The sequence below is a fragment of the Silurus meridionalis genome, chromosome 27 (assembly GCF_014805685.1).
Source record: "Silurus meridionalis isolate SWU-2019-XX chromosome 27, ASM1480568v1, whole genome shotgun sequence".
Lineage (NCBI taxonomy): Eukaryota > Metazoa > Chordata > Actinopteri > Siluriformes > Siluridae > Silurus > Silurus meridionalis.
Window position 1 is genome coordinate 4,916,354 of NC_060910.1, and position 16,101 is coordinate 4,932,454.

Below are 16,101 nucleotides of genomic sequence, written 5' to 3' on the forward strand. Positions count from 1 at the left end.
ATTTTCGACATTATTATTAAAGGGTAGTGGCTGATTGGGAGAGGAAAAACATTTAACAACCTTCTGTGGGACAAACAATAGTGATCAAAACTTTGTTAACAACAGTGCTCAGTGATTGGTTGTTTGGAGTAATGTTAGTAATCTGATTGGTTATTCATGGCAAATGTAATGATGGATCATTCCTAAAGGATAAAATCATAAGAGTTTTGATTATTATAATTATTATATTATACGTTTACAATGTAAATGTAAATAAGAGCTTTGATTATTATAATTATTATATTATGATATTGTTATAAACATTAGTGAGAAATGAAACCTAGAAACCAAAACTTAAAGTTTCAGTCTGATCTATTTGGGCCCAAAGTCTACAAAAAAACTGAAGTATAAATTGAACTGTAAACGATCTATCTATCTATCTATCTATCTATCTATCTATCTATCTATCTATCTATCTATCTATCTATCTATCTATCTATCTATCTATCTATTTATCTGTCTGTCTGTCTGTCTGTCTGTCTGTTTGTCTGTCTGTCTGTCTCTATGTCTGTCTGTCTGTCTGTTTGTCTGTCTGTCTGTCTGTCTGTCAACAAACAAACCTCTCAGATTTTAATAAAAAAAATAAAACCTGTTGCACTACTGAAGCACATTGATTCTGATATAACACAGGATATGGGTTTATGATAAACAGCAGGTTAACCTATAAAAGCGAGTAAATATGTAACTATTGTGTAAACATAACCTAATATGAGAGCATTATACCGTGATTGGTCTGTTAAAGGCGCACTTAAGAATGTCTATGACCAATATATACTGACTAACATGAACATCAGGTCCCAACATAGAGGCAGGGGTGTGTAATCTTTTACACAAAGGGCTGGTGTGGGTGCAGGTTTTTTCCAACCAAGCCACAGCAGATCTTTTAGATCTTTATTTTTAATGGAGTATCAGGTGCGGCCCTTGTTTGGTTGGAATGAAAATCTGCACACACACCGGCCCTTTGTGGAAAAGATTAGACACCCCTGCCTTAAGGCATCTTTAAAAATTAAGCTGTACCAACTGCTTAAAGTTGGCAGCAAGGTGAGGCAAGAAAATATTTAAGCTGGCTAAATAAGCGAGGGAAAACAATATTGGTATACAAGTTTCATGGACAACAAAAACATGGCAAAGTAAAAATGTAGCATTTTGAAGAATAATTAAGCTTGGTATGAAAACCAAACAGGCTGAGCTTGTCAAACTGGTATGCCATCTTTGCCAGCTGTAATGTTATATTCCAGTTTCCTTTTTACTTTTATTACCATTTGATTGTGGGTAGACTAAGCAGGGCCAGGAGTCAATAAATAGGGCAAACACTACCAGTGAAGCTTTTCAGGATTAAAATACCTCAATCTCACAAAACAAATGAGAGAGAGTTGTTTTCTGCTGGACCTGCAACTAAATCAGTGCCCACCATTCTTTATTTATTTTTGGTGTTTTAAAGTACTAAAGTACACCGTATACACTCTGCACACTTGCTATGAAAAATATGAATAATTTCCAGACCCTTTGAATGTTGGAGTACAGATTAAAGAAATGAATTTAGCCCCCCCCCCAAAAAATTTAAAATAATACTATACAAACAAACAAACAAACAAACAAAAAACAACAACCAAATATCCAACTGAATTTGGCATTATAAGTGGATAAATCTAGCTTTTGATTTAAATTTAATTTGGGATTGCAACCTCATAAATAGGGCAAGATAATAGGGGAAAAAAGCCCTTATCGCTCACACACTTTCACATAAGGTTAAAAATAAAAACTACTAGACCAAACATATGAAGGCAAATAAATGAAAATATATTAGAATATACTATATATATATATATATATATATATATATATATATATATATATATATATATATATATATATATATATATATATATATATATATATATATATTTACTTTTTATTAATAAATAGAATTACAAGCAAATATTAAAAAATAAAAAGCGGTGTAGGATTATTCAACGTGAGGATTGACTAAACAAAATATCTCAACAATAGCTGCATTAAATGCACAATTCATTGCAATGCCACTAGATTGTATACATGATTGAAAGGATGAAAAATATTAAAAACATAATTAATGATTAAAAACGAAACAACAAAAAATAATCATTACCATATCTGGCCAGTAGGGGGAATCAAACGCCCGGAAAAGGAAGCAGCTATTTAAACCCAAGGTTAAATACCAAATCCACTTAAACTCTCTTTTTTAGTGCACTACATAGGGCATATCTTATTAAGACTGCAATTCACTTTATAAGGGAGAGAGCATAGCTATATTTGGGATCAAACCTAAATTTGTGACGACACAGTCGGCGAACCACAGACGCTAGTTTATAAGAGAGAGCCGGTCTAAATGGCCAAGGTCTTTTAATAAAATGGGTAAGTTAAAATTTTCAGCTCATGTAGTTAAACACCATATTGTATAATAAGTATGTTTGAGTTGGAGATACAGGTTAATAAATTGCTATTAATGGCTCCAAAGCAACAATGTATCTTCTAATGTATCTACATGTAGGGAAGCGTTCAGTGGATTCATTGTAACAAGCGTGTTAATTGGTTGTTCAGGGCCATTTGAATGATTAGGCGTCTCTGTTATTTGGAAGGCTGTAATCCAAACCCTGGACACTTTCCAAACGGCACGAAAATTAATTATTCAGGAGGCTGGAGTTTATAGACTACTAAATGCACCCGGATCTGGCTTTATTGTCTTGGTTCTACCTCATCCTGACTCACAGACAGGGAGCCACGTGAAAATGTTTCCCTCTGTTGCGAGATTTACTGTCACTCTTACTCTTCAGCTTGACATAGTCGAGACTGGGTGTTCCAGGAAGCTGATTTAACTCTAAACGGAAATTAGTCACGATACAGATGTGAAGGTTGGTGGGGGAAAAAACAGCATTTGACATCTGTGCCACCAGAGCCCGGCATTGAACATGCCTCAGCCCAGGGTCAAGCTGGTGGTGACTGGAGATGATTTTGGCTATTGCGCTCGGAGGAACCGGGGCATCGCGGAGGGTTTCCTGGCAGGTGGCATCTCCAACACGTCCTTGCTGGTCAACGGAGCTTCTGCGGAGCATGCGGCTCAGCTTGCCAAGAGGTACTGATAATCTAATTAATTACAAAATAAACCTCATGGAAACTGTACAAATTGGTCCGAGTCATCTGAAACGGTTCACTAATTTTTAAAAGCTCTTCAGGAAAAAATTAGAAGCTTCTAAAAAAAATATTGTAGGCTACTCATTTGCATATTCCATTAAACCAAATCACTTAAATTAATCATCATTTTGCATGCGTTTTACATGAAGATTTGTTTCTTCAAGACTTCAAGACACGGGATTTGATCTGGAAAAAATGCACTGAATATAGTAGAGAAAGAAATTTGCATTTTACAGAATACTATATAAAACATAAAGAAGTTAGTTGAGTACGCAGGAAATAATTCGGTCATAACTAAAGGTGTATCCCAGTGGTTAAGATGAACTTCTGATTGAATGTTTTTGAGTTCAAATCCCAGTAACACCAAGCTGCCACTGCTGGACTCCTGACAACTGTTCAGTTGTATGACATAATGCAAGTTGCTCTGGATTTTCCCCCCTGGGATCAATCAATCAAATGTCTGTCTGTCTGTCTGTCTGTCTGTCTGTCTGTCTGTCTGTCTGTCTGTCTGTCAATCGAAAATGAGTGTAAAAGAGTGAACAGTGTAGTGTGTGTGTGGGACTAACAATAGTGATCAAAACTTGGTTGTTAACAACAGTGCTCAGTGATTGGTTGTTTGGAGTAATGTTAGTAATCTGATTGGTTATTCACTGCAAATGTGATGATGGATTTTTGTGATATAATGCTGAGCAGTGGTTTGTCATTGTGAACAATATTGAGACATGTTTTTGTGCTGTTCTTCCAAGGTAAATCTTGTCCAATTGTACATGTTGGGGGAAAAAAAACATGATTCTGATATTGATCAGTGATCAGCAATTAGGAACAACAATGTTCTTGTGAATTCAGCTTGATAAAGCGAAACAGTCACGTGTCAGACACTAGTCAATCACGCTGCGCTGGCTGTCAATTTGTATAGTGAGCAGCTGGAGAGCCGTCTTGAGTGAAAGACAATTACTCAAAAATGTACTGCTGTGAGAATGTTACAATACTGTGATACAGTGATTCATTTACATCATTAATTTAGTTAATAGGATGTGTGCTCTTCTTTCAGTTTAGGAAAATGTCCTGGCTGTAGTAATCCTGCATATGCCACGAATTTCTTCGATAGATATGAGTTTGAAAAAGATTGAAGTATTTCTTTTAACCCCCTTTAGACATTGCATTCCCATTGGTCTTCATGCAAACCTGTCTGAAGGTGCTCCAGTGTGTCAAGAGCTGAGGAGATCCACACTTCTTAATAAAGATGGCTTCTTTCATGGCAAGATGGGCTTCCGTGAAGTTCTCCGGAGTGGAAAAATGAGCATGACAGATGTATGTATATTCACAAACAGGCATAAATCTGGGTACTAATTACAAAGAGATTATAGAGTAAAAATAATGGCACTTGTGTGTTTTATTGCTTTATACCAGGGGTGAAAGGTGAAATGTTTAGCCTAATTATTTAGGCAATGGATATCGGTACTTCAGCCTACACTACAGTGCACCCGGAAAGTATTCACAGCGATTTACTGTGCTGTGAATACCACATTTTATGTTACAGCTTTATTCCGAGATTCTCATTAATGGGTGGTGTTTGTAGGAAACAAATTAGTGAGGAAAAGAAAACATAAAATCTATTTTGGATTAAGGCTGTAACATAAGAAAATGTGGAAAAAGTGGAGCGCTGTGAATACTTATCAGATGCACTGTACATTTTATAGATTTTATATATATATATATATATATATATATATATATATATATATATATATATATATACCTGCACCTGCTGACAGATTTATCAGCACTGTTTTATAAACTGACGTCAATCCAGATGTTGTAACAGTAAACAGTTTACAGTAGAAAGGTCAAATGTGATTCACATAGTCACAGTTCCTGTCTATCGAAATGGCAAACAAAAGATCTTTGGCATAGAGCACATAAGCAAATTTGCATTTGTTTCCAGTTTAGCTTGAATTGAACTTCTACTGAGTGTTAAACCAAAAGCATCTGAAGCAGGATTTAGTAAGGTGTTGACTGTTGACTTAAATGAATGTTTGTCAATATTGTTTTATTGCCTTTACTTGGGACCTTCTTTGGAAGATATTTCTTGAATATATCTTCCAGGGATTATCAAACAATGTGAACATAGGTTTGTTGACATATAAAAGATTCATATGTGCTTTTTGAACATCCTATTCCACATTCAGTCCCCATTTGCTGTTATAATAACCTCCTGCTCTCCTCTGAAAATGAGGTTTTAGAGTATGCTTGTGGAGATTTTTTGTTTATTCAGCCATAAGGGTGCTAGTAAAATCAGGTGGTGATTGAGGGTGAGGAGGTCTTGGGTGCAGTCAGCGTTCCGATTCATCCTAATGGTGTTCAATATGGTTGAGGTCAAATCTCTATAGCAGGCCACTCAAGATCTTCCACATCGATGTAAAGACATCCTTACAATTTTGTGTCTCAAACCTAATGGTAACGGTTGCAGAAGAACCATATATGACCTGGGAAAAAGTCAGGTGTCCCAATAATGTTCATACAGTGTATAGTATGTATTTACTTTACTTTTTTAATCCAAATCTTTTATAAATACTGATAAACATCCTTCATCCAAACAACAGTTCCATGTAAGATAACTTTACTTTGATTGGCAGGTGGAGGTGGAGCTAAGGGCCCAAGTAAAGCATTTTTGTGAGCTTACTGGTCACCTACCCAGTCACATGGATGGCCATCAGCATGTGCATGTGCTTCCAGGTAACAACGAAGACTCGCTGTTGATCCGAATGACACGTCGCATACGGTTTGTCACGTGATTGAATGTGTTGTATGTTTGCAGAGGTGCGAGAAGTGTTTGCACGTGTTCTGGCTGATTTTGGCATCCCTTACACACGGGTTCCAGTGGAGCCTGGGCTGCACTCCTGTCTTTTCCTACCTCCAAACCTCAGAGAATTCTACCTGCAGGTTGAGAAAGATGCACTCCAGACTGTGGAAGTGTTCCATCGCCATGGTATCAGGTGTGCGACACCAAATTTATGCATGACTTATAATGTTGATCAAAAAGCTGGGCACATACGGTGCTTATAATCAAGTAGAATAGGGTACCAGCACTAGGCATGAGAGCTGGGTGTAATTATGGAAAGCTACAATTACACGATTAATGTGTGAATGGAGTGTGAACTAAAAGAACAAATTATTTACAAAGGGGAGTTGCACTGATTTGGTAGACTGCCGTAAATATCTAAGATATACTGCACTGATCACAAAATAGCAGTATTTCATGTACAATTAAATTTTGGGTCAGGTATCTAGCTGGACATGTTCACAGCCCTGCCTTTTATAAAGGATACAGATTCATAATCCTCTACACAGAAGGTATGAAGGTACAAATGCGAACAATACGTTTCACTCTAGCAGGAAAAACTGCATTCCAGTTGCCTTATGTGTCGCAAAAAATGAAAACATGGTCTAAAATACTACAGTTTTGTTAACAAGGGATTGTCCACTGGAAGACTGTGATCTACACTTCAGTGATTCCAGTTATCTAAGCATGAACCATCATGGTCCATCTTGTATTCACTTTATAGGTGTGATTTATATCAATCACATGCATTTATATAAATGTAGCTGAAGGCAGCTAATCAGACCTGAAAAAGGGTTGAGTTTTTAAAATGATTTGTACATTAGTGTAAATTGTGAGCTTTAAACCTTCTGCTTTTGTCTTTAAAGAAAAACAGAAAACCTTCAAGTCAGACGTGGTAACTTGAAGCACCATTATTGGAAAAAACATACCAACTTTAAATGATGCTCATTTTTAGTCTTAATGGATAAACATAGAAAAATAACTCATTCATTATCTAGATCTTTATAAGCAAAAATTTCATGTAACTGGAGCTTTATAATTTTTCATGTAGACTGTCATCTGCCACAGTCTTATTGTCGATTCTGTGTTTTTACAGATGGCCAGATGTGTACTTGGGCCTCAGCACGATGGGGCAAAACATGTCCTTCTCTAACCTCAAAAGAGCCCTGAACTTTGCTCTAGAAGCGCAGACCTCTATAGCCGCCCAAGCTGATGGCCTTTGTGCACCTGAATCATATCGCTCCATCACAGCAGAGCTGATGGTGCACCCTGGTTACCCCAGTTTTCCTTTGCACGGTGGGTGTGGTGAAGGACCCGATGACTTCTCTCAGTCTTCTGATCGTCTGCATGAGCTGAACACACTCAGAGACCCGGTGCTGCTTAGTTACTATCAGCAGCAGGGAATCCTGCTCTGTGCTTTTAATGACTTGTAAACATTAAGGGACACTTAATCAGGTCCTCCGGTGCTGCATGTCTCAACGGGATTTCTAACAGGTGACACCTGACTTCACTAATGATCTTTTTCTTCCAGTCCTCATAGGATAAATTAATTAGCCAGTCAGGCGTCAAGCAGCTGTTGGATTTTTATTTTTATTCAGATCGCTTTAAAATGGATCCAGGATCGACAGGAAATGTACTCTTTACACTGTGACAGTGGTCTGGGGCCATGCTTTTGTTACATTTATTATAGTGATTTAGACATTTGTTTTATTTGAAGAACGAGTGCAAAACTGGGCTGATTTGTTTTGAGATAACTAGAACATATTTTACATTGTTTTATCCAAAAGCATATGTTTCCAAATGTCTGAACAGTGCAATAATGTTGCATATGAAGTTTTTAAGCATGTGTCAGTGATTATATCTTTTAAAATTAATTATATATATATATATGTGTGTGTGTGTGTGTGTGTGTGTGTGTGTATATATATATATATATATATATATATATATATATATATATATATATATATATATATATATATACACACAGTTTATTTTTCTTACATCTAAAGTGCATGATATTTTTATGGCATTACATGAATTAAAATCATAACCATTTTATTCCACATACACATCCTGAAGTCTATTTTATTAAAATCTAGATAGTAATATCGAAAGAAAATTAATAAAGAGAAACCATTAACTAAATCTGTTTCTGTAACTACTGTAGTTAATGACCTGTAAAAGATGAATGTAGTGTGCTGCTTTCAGCTTCTCAGACTGATAACTACACACACTGGCTGTGTATTAGAATCAGCTTACTATAAGTAACCACTTTGGTCAGAGAACGATGCGGTGAATCCAGAGCTGATCCCAGGAAAACTGAGCATGAGCAGTATTAAGTGTATTACAGTATGCAAATATTCTCACAATAGGCACACTGGTTTATGAGAAGTGGGAGATACCCAGACTACTGACAGGAAACCCACAAGGACACTGACACAATACCTCACACAGATCGTAATCTGAGATCAGGATTGAATACTTCACAATGCACCCCTCTGTCGTGACCTATAAATTATAGAATGGCCTGCTTCCTTTTAGAAACCTCATTCTTTGCAATCACTTTAATTTTTTTTTCATTGTGCAGCTAATTTATATTGGACTTTTTTTTGTTGTTCCTCCTTTTATATTAATTCAGTTTTCTTTCTATGCCTTTTTCATTTTCGCTTCACATATTTGTACATACACGCCACTGAAATTAATATATAGTTGAGAAGTTGTTAGTCTCAGGTTCAGATGATGTTTAAAAACAAAACAACTGCCTGGTTTCTCTTTCAGGACGTTTACAAGTAAAAACCCTTTTAAGAAACCTCGATATACAAAGAACTTGATGAAACCTGTAACTGAGAAACTATTCAAATATGTTTCGCTCACTTAATATCTAGATAAGATATTTCTCATCTTTCTTGTAATACAATAGTGATCCTGATTTGTACCTCTGTTGGGGGAAACCATTAAAAGTGGCACACAGGACTCCAAGATAATCTGTAGTGGTTGAGGGGGAAAAAGGAATGGATTTGTATTGTGTATGGAGGAAAAAAAAGATGCACGTTTACCAGCAAGGGTGTGTATCCCATTGTCAGTGCTGCCATCTAATGGAATTCCAAGGAATGCACTTTAAATAGTTTTATTGAATGAATCCAATTTAATCGCAATAGTTTTAACTAGGTGTATAAATCGAGATCATATCGCAAGTTTCAATACGTATTTGAGATTGAATTTTTTGGAGAATCCCACACACTCAGTCTTGTAAGTTAGCTGGATTTATTAGGAAAACTATTGACCAATCAGAGAGTCAGCACACTCAGCGTGACCAATCAGAGTCAGCCGCTACTAGAGTATAGAACGTCATTCCCATGACTGTGCCAGTTTATTCTATTTCCACACACAAAATATAATATAGTGGCGGTAAAACAACAAATGCATGAACATGATCTTTGCTTATATTACTTGCTGTATGAAGGGAGTTTAGCGATTTAAAGGGACAAGAGACAATATTTCCAAATACATCAACCACCAATAGCTTTCCTTAAAGGCCTCTACGAATAACAATAATAAAAAAAAAGTCGCATCATTAACATCTACTGTACTATTGAGTGTAAAATCCAGTATATTGGGTAGAAATGTAAAAGGAGAGATGAAATCACAGCAGGCCGATAACGCCAATACGATTCTAAAGAGGTGCCGACTAATCTTTATTCTGAATAAACAAAAATAAATGCTCCATTCTGGAGGCACCGTTTCCTGTTTTTTTGTTTGTTTAAATGTACACACACCCCTAAACCCAAACAATAAACAAAACACAAGAACTCTCTGCGAGACGTTTAAAATAAAAGGGTCGTTTTAAAATTAGACGTCACCATAAAATCGCAAGAAATGCAATCCTTCCTTTCTTCATTCATGTTCAGAGGGAAAAAAGTATATAATAAAGATCAGTGTCTGGGTTTTTTTGGTTGTTAATGACTAAACAGTGCACCTGCAAATCCATGGTGTGTTAGGACCAGATAAGATACGGTCCCACAAAACATAAATCTGATGAAAAATGATCAGCTCATTCCTCCAAGCTGTGTAACCATTATACAAATATTTTAAATGTTTTTAAGAGGTAAAAATCAAAAGAATATAGATGTGAGACTGACACAAGGGGAAAAAACTACACAAAATAATTGACATTTAACACATTCTTTTGTAGAATTATTTTTTGAATAAATCAGTCAACCTTTCTCCAGATTATAGAAGTGCATATTGCTGCAACGAGCATTTAACTCAGGACAGAATCAATCACACAGCGCTAATTACTGAGATGCCACCATACAATTTCTTGACCACTTTTCCTTAACAAGCTTTAAAAAAAAAAAAATCAAAACAAAAAACAAAAAAAAAAAACCCACAACCAAATCCAGATTTTTTTCCTAATGTTTCAAGCTAACACCAGGCACAGAGACTGGTGATGGTTCCACACGGAGCGCCGCTTTTACGACGGAGGTCGCGGCGGCAGTGCGACTCGATTCTCCAGCTGGACTAGAATGATGTGTGTGTAGTGAGAAAGAGGAGGAGGAGGAGAGAGAAAGTGAGGAAAAGAGAGGGAAGAGGAGAGTGTAGAGGCGGTGTTATGTTTTGGAGAAGTGGGGCTACACACTTGTGGGGTGTCATTAGTCCACAGGCCGCTTTTCACCGTGTTTCTTTGTAAACTCTTCTGCATTCTTAAAGAATTTTTTACGGTCCTTTGAGTATTCTTCTGCTAAGTCGGCCCTCAGGGGATGCTCTGGCTGTGGGTCGTTCACCAGCGCGATGAGCGACTGAATAACTGGGGGCAAACAGACAACACATAAAAATGCATGGATTATTAAAAGTACCTTAAATAATTACGGATTTATTACACTTTCTTAAATTCTGTAACAAGTGCATATTGCATTGCTTGTATCACTGGCAGGGATCGATGTTTGGCCCATTACAGAAGCCCCAAAAGTCTCCATAGATAGGAAATGTACCCTTTTTTTCTTCTAATTTTGTTAAGCTTTTAAGACTTTAAAATTGAACGATTGAAACGATTCGATTGGGAAGTTGATGCAAGGTTAGGATGAAAATATGGAAAGAACATCGAACATGACACCAGGACGAGTTGGAAAAGACGTCTCGTTTGCACTTAAAGAAATGGCTGTCATGCAGAGGATGTTCTGTGTTCATTTACCCATATACGGAGTACTTTTAGAACCCTATATATTATTTTTCAGTGATGAAAGAAAAATCAATCATCTTTTCACTTGATGTTGAAAAGGAAATCTCACAACAGGCTAGAAGTTGGTTAAATATTAACAAGGCTATAAAGCGATTAAACAGACTTCTAATTTTCCATGCTGTAATCTCAATCTGCCAAAAAAAAAAAAAAAACAAGCATTATAACCTATTACTGACTGCTCATCAATTGGATTCTACACTACAGAATGGAAAGTTCAAAGGTCAAAGGCCTCAACAGTATTGTATTCTGCTTTACTTGTAAAGCCCCATTTGTGCTGGATTAGTTTTAGCCCATGTAGCGACTACAGTTAACCTGATCACAGATGATATTCAAAATGACACACCTTACACAGTGTAAGCAACACTTATATTTTAAACATAAAATAAAAGTAACCATTTAACTCACGCATGATTTTCGTCAATGCGATTTCAAACCACAATCAATCTTCTATTGAAACCAATTAGATTTATTCACCTTTGTTAGAAAAACTTTAGCATTCAAATGAATTCTGGTTCAAAATATTTAAGCAAAATAGACAAACCTTTCTTGGTAAATAGCACTAAAAGGTATCATGTTATTTTAATACTGCACTTCAAAGTCCTTCCTTATATCACCTGACTGGCTCACTAAAGCAGCACAATGTTAATGCCAAATGTGGAGCTTCAATTACCTTGGTCAGTTTTGGTGGCTGGTTTCCAGTTCTCTGCGCTAATTACAGGCAGACAGACCTGCCCTTTCTCGTCAATGTTTGGGTGGTAGATTTTCGTCTTGAACGTGATCTTTGGAGGTTTGAACGGGTATTCTGCAGGGAAAATTATCTCGATCCTGAATGCCCCTTTGTCGTATGGAGGATTGTCCTAAAGAAAGATTTGATTAAACAAAAACCTTTTAAAATTTGGGTTACAAAACCCATTACAAATTTGCATAAATTAGCCGAGGAAAACACAGAATGAAAGTGAAACTTTTGTATGCGACTTCATTTTGTGACTTTTAAGCATACATACAGGAATACACCATAACCTTTTAGAATAAAAATTATATATATATATATATATATATATATATATATATATATATATATATATATATTTTTTTTTTTTTTTAAAGAGTATACTTACTGGAACAATGAGGCCCTGCCATGTCAGTATATTCGAGTCATCCACTAGAATGTTCCGGAAATTTTTCATTCCAGATTTGCGAATTTCCTCAAGCTCCTGTCAAAAAGAGAAAAATCACAGGCGTTTCAGCATGACGCTAAATTCGATCAACATTCAAGCTTAGCCATAATGAGACGATCTATGGGGACTTAATTTGGGTGAGAAAAGCTTCCCATTTTCGTTTCCTTTGCTTACTTCCTTTTCTCACGTCTGAGCTCTTTTCGACGATATAAGAAATGAGCACCAGAAAAGAAAACCGATAGCACAAGAGAAAAAAAAAAAAAAAAGAACTTGTAAAAGAATTCATTCATAAATGTTGGGAAACGAATTTTTTTTTATTGGGGTGTGTGTGTGTGTGTGTGTGTGTGTGTGAAAAGCACACAATGTATCGTAAACATGTTTATAAATCAGCTAATTAAAAGTCTGTAACTTAAAAGGAATCCACAAATTTATACAATTTCGTTGTCACGTAGACACAGGCCAAGAGATTCAGTTCACGTCAAACATTAAAAGGGGGAACAGGAAGTAGCATCAGTGACTTTTACTTGCGACTCTTCTGGGATTTTTCACACACAGCAAACTCAGTGCGACATTTGATGGCGAAAAACGCCTCAATGAATGAGGGAGGTCAGATAAAAATGCCTACTCGGGTATAAGCTGAGAAACTCAAAAACAGTCATCCTTTACAAACAAAATGAGAAGGAAATCATCTCAGTATACACAATACACTGACGGGAAGTAAGGTGGGTCATCTACAAGATCCACTCCTGTCAGCCACAAACAATCTTTAATACCAGGGTTGTTTTTTTGACACAGTTATAATGTTATGGTTGCATTGCTGAATGAACAGCCACATTATAGTATTGATAATTTCGAGACGGACTGGATTTGATGACACAACAATGACACATCTCTACTACATCCAGTGACAAGCTCGTGAAGTAACCCTATAAATACATCAAAGCACTTTTTTTAGTATTTAACAAGCTCCCATAAATAGTTATACTCCCTCATGGTAAATCTTATGATCAGAAATTTCCTCGTCTGGGAACACTTAGCAAATCACTATATTTATCAGATGAGGAAGTGTCCTCCTTTCAGTATGTGCCACTCCTCACTATGTGTCAGGTATTAGTTATCGAAAGAATTAATTATATAAAAACCTTTCAGGAAAAAAATTGATACAAAAAAATTAAAAAATTATTTCTAAGATGAATAGTAATTATACAGGCTGGATCACTTTCTGTCATTTGATCAGCTGATGTAAGGAAACCTATCTGTGCTCTTGGAGGATCTTGTATCTACTTACACTTTCGTTTTTTCCTTCAGGGCCTAGATTTTAAGTTTCATATTTACATACATATATTTATATATACACATACAAATGTCAAACTTAAAAGAAAGAAGCAGGCGGTCACTTAAGGCACTATTACAGTCACCATGGTAGAAACCAAAAACGTAATGGTTAGACTAAGAAAATATGCTAATGCCCTGTTTTTCCACCCACAAACCTGCTCACGGCAAAACTAGCACGCCATATCCGAAGAGCCAACTTTTCTTTAACCGAATGATATCGTCCTTATTATTCATTTCCTGATCAAATCAAATAAAAAATAAAACTTAACTTAACAATGAACAACTGGGCTGCCCATTTTCACCCACAAACCCGGCTTCTTCTGCGATAAAGCTAGCCGAGAACCACCGGCTACAGCCCAAGCTGCATACTTTCATACTACATAGAACGCCATAAAGTTATAGAGCCGCTGCTCGCCTACTATTTCTTACACACTATATAGTACGGTAGTAGGCTATTTCGGATCTAGCCACCGTCTGAGCGACACAGTAACTTTAAACGAAACTTAACCACGAACCAATACTAAAGACCCGATTAATCGTTCGGTTCAAGTAATAATCGACTCAATAAAAGAAATCCTCGTTTTGTGGTCGACTACGAAAGCAATACGAAAAGGAGAAAAAACAGACAAATAAAGCCATTCTACCTTGTGTAGTCTCCTGCTCGCCGCCATCTTGAATCCTTCGACTCGACCCAGAATGCACCGCGGCACCAAGAGACAGCAGAAACTCATTCAACTGGTTTTGAATGTCTTACAAGTAACTTAAATTAAATAAAAGGTTATAAAAAAAACAGGTATATACTTATATTATTACACCACTGAAATTCCTGGCTTTGTTCAACAAGGGGCAAATTATAGAAATATTGGACATAGAGCTGTTACAATAGGGTGGCTAGGTTAGACCTAATGAGCTTAGTGGGGTGGCAAGATGCACCTGGCAAAAATACTAATAGCCCATTCAGATAAAATCACAGTAAAAGGCTATGTTTTTCACACACAGGCCTTCAGTGGTGTCCGACCTGAATCAGCCAACTTCTCAATAACATCATTACACTACAGCTGTACTACAAATGGCCTTATAAGTGTATCTGTGACCAAATAAATGTCTGATCCTGTGCCAGCCATTGTGGAATGAACAAAATATCTGTTAAATTAAATATATTTGAGCTTGTGCAGTTTGCCACAGATGATAAGCTTTGACTAGGGATTCAATCAAGGGACATGAAAATGCCGACATTACGGATCGCCTACTACACGACCCCAGTGTTACCAACTCAAAATCTGATTAGTTAAAGCAACAGCTTCAATTATATGTTCTTTACGGTACAGGCACCCGAACTGTTAATTCTGGAGGCCTAATGGCAGATTTTGTTGCAATCTGCTAAATCTGATTGGATAGAAACTCTAACGAAAACAGACACTACTTGAAGCAGCGCCCCTGAGAGAAAAGTTATGAAATGAAGACTACTGGGAATAATATAATACATGGAAAAATATATTAAAATGTAAATTTCACACAGTGTGTTATCCCCTAAATGTTTAAGGCTTATCGGATTAGAATTCCTATTGTCTCCCCAGCATCTGCTTTTTTGCCACCTGGCAAGCTACAACACAGTCTTAGCTGCCATTAGACTACATATGCCTTGATAAGATCCCATCAGTGTTACCAGTAGCATATAATAAACTTGAGACATCATAATCCTACAACTGTTATGTATCCAAATAATTAATAAACCTTGTTGTCAGTGGGGAGACGGACTAGTTCACCCCTGTGTTAGCAAAGTTGCTAGTTCTTACATAATATTACAGGCACTGATAATAATCAATACTTGATAAGGAAAAAATCTTCCCATGTCGTAATGACTATTTCTTTAGTATTCAAGTTGTCACAAGAAGATTTGCACTTACAAGTTGAGCAAGTTCACAAAATGTGCCACAATGGTAATAATAATGTCTGGGTTAGCATACTTCACATAACGTCATTGACCAACTTTAGCTATCTCCATGAAAGGATCATTCTATTTATCCTCAATTATGCCTCTGTTTTCATGCTTATTTAACCAATGATATAGAACACATACCATTTGGTGCACCAACCTGATCAGTTGTATCTTTAAACGCCAGTGTTCCTTGATTTCTTATTTTCTAGCATGTTTGTCACACTTTAATGTTTCAGATCATCAAACTAATTTAAATATTAGTAAAAGATAACACAAGTGAACACAAGATGCAGTTTTTAAATGAAGGTTTTTATTATTGAGGGAAAACAAAATCCAAAACTACATGGCCCCCCTG

At 36.4% G+C, this 16,101-nt stretch overlaps 2 protein-coding genes across 2 annotated transcripts; one reads left to right on the plus strand and one right to left on the minus strand.

Moving 5' to 3' along the window:
- The first annotated feature begins 2,333 nt into the window (after window positions 1–2,333).
- On the plus strand, window positions 2,334–7,942 carry ydjc (YdjC chitooligosaccharide deacetylase homolog). Its single transcript, XM_046841917.1, has 6 exons — window positions 2,334–2,433; window positions 2,973–3,151; window positions 4,365–4,521; window positions 5,847–5,946; window positions 6,029–6,206; window positions 7,149–7,942. Exons 2-6 carry the CDS (start codon window positions 2,988–2,990, stop codon window positions 7,483–7,485), a joined length of 936 nt encoding a protein of 311 aa, XP_046697873.1. The 5' UTR covers window positions 2,334–2,433; window positions 2,973–2,987; the 3' UTR covers window positions 7,486–7,942.
- Window positions 7,943–9,302: 1,360 nt separating this feature from the next.
- ube2l3b (ubiquitin-conjugating enzyme E2L 3b) lies at window positions 9,303–14,567 on the minus strand. The gene is made up of 4 exons (XM_046841918.1): window positions 14,452–14,567; window positions 12,413–12,508; window positions 11,965–12,151; window positions 9,303–10,862 (listed from the first exon to the last, which is right to left on the minus strand). The coding sequence occupies exons 1-4, from the start codon at window positions 14,536–14,538 to the stop codon at window positions 10,708–10,710; spliced, it is 525 nt and encodes a 174-aa protein (XP_046697874.1). The 5' UTR covers window positions 14,539–14,567; the 3' UTR covers window positions 9,303–10,707.
- Between the last annotated feature and the right edge of the window lie 1,534 nt (window positions 14,568–16,101).

What these genes read in the sequence shown, in the direction of transcription:
- ydjc (XM_046841917.1), top strand. Translation starts at nt 2,988, where the DNA reads ATGCCTCAGCCCAGGGTCAAGCTGGTGGTGACTGGAGATGATTTTGGC. An exon ending in GCGGCTCAGCTTGCCAAGAG is followed by an intron (nt 3,152 to 4,364) that starts GTACTGATAATC and finishes AACCCCCTTTAG; the next exon opens with ACATTGCATTCCCATTGGTC. An exon ending in TTCCATCGCCATGGTATCAG is followed by an intron (nt 6,207 to 7,148) that starts GTGTGCGACACC and finishes GTGTTTTTACAG; the next exon opens with ATGGCCAGATGTGTACTTGG.
- ube2l3b (XM_046841918.1), bottom strand. Translation starts at nt 14,538, where the DNA reads ATGAGTTTCTGCTGTCTCTTGGTGCCGCGGTGCATTCTGGGTCGAGTC. An exon ending in GGCAGGGCCTCATTGTTCCA is followed by an intron (nt 12,152 to 12,412) that starts GTAAGTATACTC and finishes ATCTTTCTTTAG; the next exon opens with GACAATCCTCCATACGACAA. An exon ending in AGCCACCAAAACTGACCAAG is followed by an intron (nt 10,863 to 11,964) that starts GTAATTGAAGCT and finishes GTTTGCCCCCAG; the next exon opens with TTATTCAGTCGCTCATCGCG.